The sequence below is a fragment of the Chiloscyllium plagiosum genome, unplaced genomic scaffold (genome assembly GCF_037043375.1).
Source record: "Chiloscyllium plagiosum isolate Xiang-an unplaced genomic scaffold, Cpla_swu_hap1 HiC_scaffold_34, whole genome shotgun sequence".
Lineage (NCBI taxonomy): Eukaryota > Metazoa > Chordata > Chondrichthyes > Orectolobiformes > Hemiscylliidae > Chiloscyllium > Chiloscyllium plagiosum.
In genome coordinates, this window is record NW_028270172.1 from 21,461,900 (window position 1) to 21,469,145 (window position 7,246).

At 45.8% G+C, this 7,246-nt stretch overlaps 1 protein-coding gene across 12 annotated transcripts in view; it reads right to left on the reverse strand.

The window, feature by feature from the left end:
• Positions 1-6,952, reverse strand: part of fhod3b (formin homology 2 domain containing 3b) — a 598,094-nt gene extending 591,142 nt beyond the window's left edge. For 7 of the 12 annotated variants that reach the window (XM_043719378.2, XM_043719374.2, XM_043719377.2 and 4 more), the window contains exon 1: positions 6,567-6,951. In XM_043719378.2, coding sequence (XP_043575313.2) covers positions 6,567-6,731 — 165 coding nt within the window. In that variant the 5' untranslated portion in view covers positions 6,732-6,951. Of the gene's footprint in view, positions 1-6,566 lie in introns of all 12 variants that reach the window. The other 5 variants (XM_087978543.1, XM_043719366.2, XM_087978542.1 and 2 more) reach the window with 1 other exon arrangement.
• Between the last annotated feature and the right edge of the window lie 294 nt (positions 6,953-7,246).

Genomic DNA, 7,246 nt, shown 5'->3' on the forward strand with positions numbered 1-7,246 from the left:
TTGTCCCCAGTCGAAATGGTGTTTTTTTCATCCATGTGTAGGCGCTACAAGGGAGAGACGGTCATGTCTTTTTGTGGCTAGCTGGTGTTAGTGTATCCTGGTGGCTAACTTTCTTCCTGTTTGTCCTTCGTAGTGTTTGTGGCAGTCCTTGCATGGAATTTTGTAGATGATGTTGGTTTTTGTCCATGGGTTATACTGGGTCTTTTAAGTTTGTTAGTTTTTGTTTGAGTGTTGGTGGTTTGTGTGCTATTAGGATTCCGAGGGGTCTTAATAGTCTGGCTGTCATTTCTGAAACTTCTTTGATGCATGGTAAGGTGGTTAGGGTTTCTGGCTGTGTTTGGTCTGCTTATCGTAGTTTGTTCTTGAAAAGACTTTGCTTATTCATCCTATCCATGCCCCTCAATTTGTAAGCCTCTATAAAAGTCACCCCTCAGCCTCCAATGCTTCAGGGAAAACAGCCCCAGTCTGTTCAGCCTCTCCCTGTAACTCAGATCCTCCAACCTGGCAACATTCCTTATAAATCTTTTCTGAACCCTTTCAAGTTTCACAACATCTTTCCGATAGGAAGACCAGAATTGCACGCAATATTCCAACAGTGGCCTAACCAATGTTCTGTACAGCCGCAACATGACCTCCGACTCCTGTACTCAATACTCTGACCAATAAAGGAAAGCATACCAAATGCCTTCTTCACTTTCTTATCTACCTACGACTCCACTTTCAAGGAGCTATTGAACTTGCACTCCAAGGTCTCTTTGTTCAGCAACACTCCTAGGACCTTAGCAGGACTTATACACTTAATGGTAAGATTTGCTTTCCCAAAATTCAGCACCTTGCATTTATCTTAAATAAACTCCATCTGCCACTTCTCAGCCCATTGGTCCATCTGGTCAAGATCCTGTCGTAATTGGAGGTAACCCTCTTCGCTGTCGTCTACACCTCCAATTTTGGTGTCATCTGCAACTTACTAACTGTACCTCTTATGCTCGCAACCAAATCATTTATGTAAATGACAACAAGTAGAGAAGCCAGCACCAATCCTTGTGGCACTCCACTGGTCACAGACCTCCAGTCTGAAAAACAACCCTACACCACCACCCTCTATTTTTTAAAACATTTAAAAATAAAAATCAGCGAATGAGCATATAAAAAAAAGTTGAAAGAGATAGTAGGTGAGAGTGACCTAAAGCCTGATTAAAAGGAGGGGTCTTAAAATGAGACAAATGCAACACAAACAGATGTTGGAGTCAGAAAATAAAAACTTGTGGAACAGAGTGAAGAAGAAGGAATTAGGGCTACGGGGAGAATGCGGGGTAAGTGGAAGTTGAATCGAGGGGCCGAATGGCCTTACTTCCGCTCCTATGTCTTATGGTCTTACAGTACCATGCCTTTATTTGCACAATATCTCAAAACTGAATTTTTCAAGTACCAGTAATATTTAGATTATTTGTGAAGGCAGCATAAATCAGAACTCTCAGCATATATGCATCAATCGCAAAATACATTCAACAATGACACATGCCTGGCATACAGAGACCAATATTATATTATTCATTTCTCCCTTGTAAAGGAGAACTTGCTTTCAATGTAGGCTTTGAAGTGCCAATGCTTCACAATGGCAATGATTTTCTCAATTGCTCTTTCCCCTCAGAAAATCCTCATCAGAACATTCACAAGTTTTAGAATACCCTGAGGCTCACAACAATGTTGCAAACAGCCTTTTAGATATTTACTTGCTTTAATTGGAAAAGTGTGAACATTGCTCAGAGCACGATGTATTCCTTTTATTGTAAGCAAATAAAACTCTGGTAGAACAATAAAACCTGTTAAACATAGACTGGAAAGACGCATGGCCCAACCGTAGCTGATGCATTATCAGAGGCATTAAACATTCATTGGCTATCTTTTTTGGGCTTCACCATAGGCACATTCTGCAAGCTACCAATAATCTATGGAGATTGGGAACTGGAGTCTCAATATAATTAGATGCCAGCTATCATATTAGCCAAATCAATCTCAGGGAATCAGTTGGAACAGGACAGAATGTAGCCAACTTATACCAGCATGACTAACTAATTGGCATGATGTGAAATGCTAGTCTTGTAAGTTCATACATTGTTCCTCATAGATACTAGTTTAATTTCCTTTTGAATACCTCATTTGAGCCAGTTTCCACCACAGTGCACTCTACACCTCAACCACCTGCAGAGAGCAAAGTTTGTTTGTGTATTTTGCAAATTACTGTACTTGAAATCTGTATCCTTCCTCTTGAAGATTTCATAAGTGGGAACTATTTCTCCCAGTCTATTCAAAAATCACAAGGACCATCTCTACCAGATGATTTTCTTATCTCCAGTATCACCGTGTCACTTTCCAGCCAATACAATTCACTCCATGATAAAGAAACATAGAAGAGACGCAATATTCAAATGGTAGAGGGTTCTCAACATATTCAAGCAATAAATACCAAAGATTTGCAGTCCAGAACGAGCCAGGCCCTTAACGAAGCTGTTCCAGCCATGAGAAAAAATGCCTAAGTATGTCCTGTACACAGAGCAATTCCAGTCCAGCCAATTATAAACTCTTAGTTTGAGAGAGATGTGGTGGTCATCACAGCTAACAAGCAGTCACTTACCAATAACTTATTCAACTGCACCCCACTTGGGTTCTGTCTGAGCCACACAACTCCTGACTTCCTTATAGCCTTAGACCAAAAAAAAGAACATGGGGATGACAAAATGAGTGACTACCCTTATCATTAAGGCACTATTGACCAAGCAGTGCATCAAGACACCATGGCAGGATGAGTGGCAAAAGAGAACTCTTCAATGGTCAGAGCCAGATCTAGCACAAAAGGAAGATGGTTGCTGGTGTTGGAGTTCATTCATCTCAGGGAGGAATTCCAGTGGGAGAAAGTGAGGACTACAGATGCTAGAGGTCAGAGTCCAGAGGGTGGTGCTGGAAAGCACAGGTCAGGTAGCAGAGGAGCAGGAGAATCAAAGTTTTGGGCATAAGCTCTTCATTGAGAATGAGGCTTGTGGGTTGGGAAAAAAAAAAAAGAGAGCTGAGATAGAAATAGGTAGATGAACGTGAGGGAGAAGGGGATAGTTGGAGACGGGAGTGGTGAGTGGATAGATGGGGAAAAAGGTGCTGGACAGCCCTACATTTCACAGGGTCATATCCTAGGCCTAAATCTTCAACTGCTTCATGACTGAATGATCACAACGTCCACACCATTCGCCACTCCTCAGATAGTGAGCTAGTCCATGTCCAATGCAACAAGGCATGGACAATACCCACACTTGGGCTGACATCTGCCAAGTAATAGTCATGCCACAAGTGTCAGACAATGACCATCTCCAGAAAGAGAATCTAGCAATTGTCCTTGACATTCAATGGCATTACCATAATCAATCCCCAATTGACAACATCCTAACTGTTGACCATTGACCAGACACTGAACCGGGCTAGTCTTACAAATACTGTGGCTACATGAGTAGGTTAAAAGCAAGTGGCAAGTAGCTCACCAAAAATTTGCTACTCATCCACACAAGGTTCAAGTCAAGAATGTGATAGAATAGTTCCCACTTGCACAGATGAATACAGTTCCAGCAAAACAAGAAACTGACACCATCCAGGACAAAAGCAAGCCACTTTGATTGTAGATAACAGGCCAAAGCAAACTCTGGTTATTCTCACAAAATGAAGCCTGACCACAGCCAACTCCTAATCCCCATGCTGCTTTCCCCAATCTTGTTATGTTTCATCTCACTGTCGCTAGGGCAAATTTGTCAATTTTTTTAAAAATAAAAAATAAAAACTGACCAGCTCCTGTCTGTCCTGGGGCTGTGGACTACTGAACGTTTATTGGAGATGTATAATTTTTGTTCTCTTCAGCAAGGTGTGCATTTGCCCTATTAGTAGTGCCACAGTAGCAGTGTACTGTGTCTATAAGATGCATTACAAAAAATTTATCAAGGCTCCTGAGACAGCATCACCTCTATCAAGAATGACAAGGTCAGCAGATACATGCCACCACCTGCAAGTACCCCTCCAAGCCACTTCCCATCTTAACTTGGAAAATATATCGTCAAATCCGTCTCGTGTGGAAAAAGTATTTGGCCCAACATGTCCATACTGACCCTCAAAGAGTAACTGACCAGATACCTACCCCATTACTCTACATTTCCCCTGACTAATGCACCTAACCTCCACATCCCTTAACACCATGAGCAATTCACCTAACCTGCAGGTCTTTGGATTGTGGAGGAAACCCATGCAGACAGGGGGAAGAATGTCTGTCTGCGTAGAGTTTGCACAGTCGCCTGAGGCTGGAATCAAACCCAGGTCCCTTGCACTGTTGCCTCAGGTGCCAACCATGCCATTCCTTCATGGCACTGGGTCAATAACTGGAATTTCTTCCTTAACATTTGGGGGGGGGAGGGCAAAGAGAAAAAAGAACCTACACTAAATGGACTGCAGCTGTTCAAAAGGAGGCAACTCTCAGCAATTATCTGGAAGCTCTCCATTGCAATGAGCAGTGGTCCAGCCCTCCAGCATTTTGCCAGCCTCTGACTGATGCCCTCTTTTTTTTTTTAGAAAAAGATAGATTGGAGGAGTTATTTTCACTCCTTAAGTTCTTCATACCAGAGATCATTCTTAGATAAAACCACGTAGTAACTCTACAGTGGGTACAACCCTACCAATCCATCCCCCAACTTTCACCCAGAAGAAGTCTGGCCAGTGGACTCTCATCTCTCAGCCAGAGGGGACCCCTGTCTCCCCTCTTTCCTGGAGAGGTAGCAGATTCTCTCGAGCCGCTTTTAACAAAGGTAAATCCGAGCTTTCCCGGCCTGTGGAGAGGCACAACTCCAATGGATGGCCAAGTGGAGTTAACTATTAAAGAAGTCAATCCAAAAACATTCGAGCGTGCGTATGCAATGCAGACTAACAACATCCTTTTAAAATAGAAGTGCGGCGTATGAAAGTCACCAAGGCATGCAGCTAATTACAGATATAGCCCACTGCAAACAATTAACAGGGGCCTGTTCCAGAGTAATCCGGGAGTCCGCATTATACTGGCCGGTGCAGGAGGCATGTGTCCAATAGACAGGTGCAGGCACAGAGCAGCTAAAGCGGCGCTTCCCCAACTGCAGTTAAATGCTGCATCGCAATTAATAAGACGAATGCACACATCTTGCCGAAGAGAACAAAATATACAGTTCCAACAGACGTTCAAGTTGCTCCCAGCCCCAGGACAGACAGGATCCGTCGAGGAGTTTCTTTAGATATTAAAAAAGTTGATAAACTTGCCCTAGTGTCAGTGAGATGAAACATAAGGTTAGGGGAAAGCAGCATGTGATGGGGATTAGGGGCCGGTCAGGCTTCATTCAAGAGAACAACCCGACTCACCGGCTATTAAAATCCTCACAGTTTAACGTTGCTTTAAAGAAAAAAGGGAAAAGTAGATGGGAGGGAGCTGGAGGAGTCTTTCAGGGACAGCTCTGCTGCGGGTGTGTGCAATGCGGTCAGGCGGTGAGAGCTGAGAGTCCCGGGGAGGGGAGAGCAATGCTCCCCCTTTCCTCCATGGCCGGCTCTCAGAGAGAGAGAGAGAGAGAGAGGGGGCGGTCAGCCCCCTGCCAGGCTGGTCTCCGGTGCAGTGTAGCGGCCCGGGACTCCTCTCAGTGCGACAAAGAGCGGCTCCCGCACTGCGGTACCCAGCACATACAGCTCGGCACAAACACATCGAGCGACCCTTGGTCCCAGCCCGGTCTCATGAGACTGCCCGATATCCTCCATCCCAAATTCCAACCCCTCCCCTCCCCTTCTCCCGCCCCAAGGTCAATCCATCACTCACTCCCATTTCAGCTCTGGTACCTGCACAGCAGAGAGAGACTTCCCCCTCCCCCTCAAAAAAAAAACCCACACACACCATTACAACTCCCCCATTACATTAGTGACTCCCTAATGTTACACGTATATCCACCCACGGTCACTACAGCAGCCCCCCCCCCCCCCCCCCAAGTTACAGTCACACAGACCCTCGCACGGCCAATACTCTCTCCCACATCACAATGTTAGTCATTCCCCCCACAGCCACTTCAATCCCCCCTCTCAATGTTAGTTACACCCGCAGTGTTACAGTCACACACACACCCCCCACACACACAGTCTCCCCTCAAAATATATTAGTCACACCCTCCCCCCCCCACAATTTAGTCATACACCCCCATAGCCACTTCAGTTCTCCCTCTCAATGTCACACCCCCACAATGTTAGTCACACATCACAGCCACTACAATTCCCCACCACAATGTGTAACATTTTCATACATCCGCACAGTATTAGTTACAGTCACACACCATAGCCACTACAATCTCCCCCCACCCCCCACACACACCCCTCTCACGGCTATTACAGCTTCTTCCCCAACCCAACCGTGTTACAGCCCCATACCCAAATCATTTACAGCACCTCCTATAGCAGGTCAAAGCAGTTCTCCATCCATTCCGTTCCCCCCACCCGGTGCCCGGTTGTGGCTCCATTCCTTCCCACCGCTGCCCTACCTTGTGGGGAGCTTGAAGCAGTCGGTGCAGTCCCGGGATCTGATTGATGAGCGAGATGTCCTCTCGGAAAGTGTAGAGAGGAGGCCGGGTGGGCTCTGGGAAGTTGGTGCTGTTGAATGGATCGGTGTCGTCGAGGAACTGGACCCTGCAGACCAAGGTAGCCATGGCCTGTCCATAAACAGAGATAGAAAACAAAAGACAAAAAGGAGAGAGAGAGAGAGAGAGAGAGGCGGTTAACCAGACGTTGCTCTCAAAGTCTGGAGTGCAAACCAGGACGATTCCCTCCCAGCTTCTGGAAAGATGCAGCTTTCTCCAGCGCCCGCCTCAGCTGCTGTTACTCAGCTAGTCCCAGATCGAGAGAGAGAGATGGATAAAGAGCTCCCCCCCTCCATCCAGCCTTCATATCCCTCTCTGCAGGAGAGCAGAGACCAGCTTCTATACCGCCTGCCCAGCGCCCTCCAGCTGTCAACCCAGAGACTCTCAAATCTCAACCACATTATACACCGTCTGGATGATCACAAATCACTTTGCACCGGTACATTTTTCCCCTCAAAAAAGAAAACACTTGTGTCCGTATTCCCCTCCAGTCTCTTAGCTCTGCAATACAGAGGAGTTTTACTCTCGACTCAGGTCCAAGATTGGGAAGGAGACTGACTTCTAAGTAGAGTGGTATAATTCAT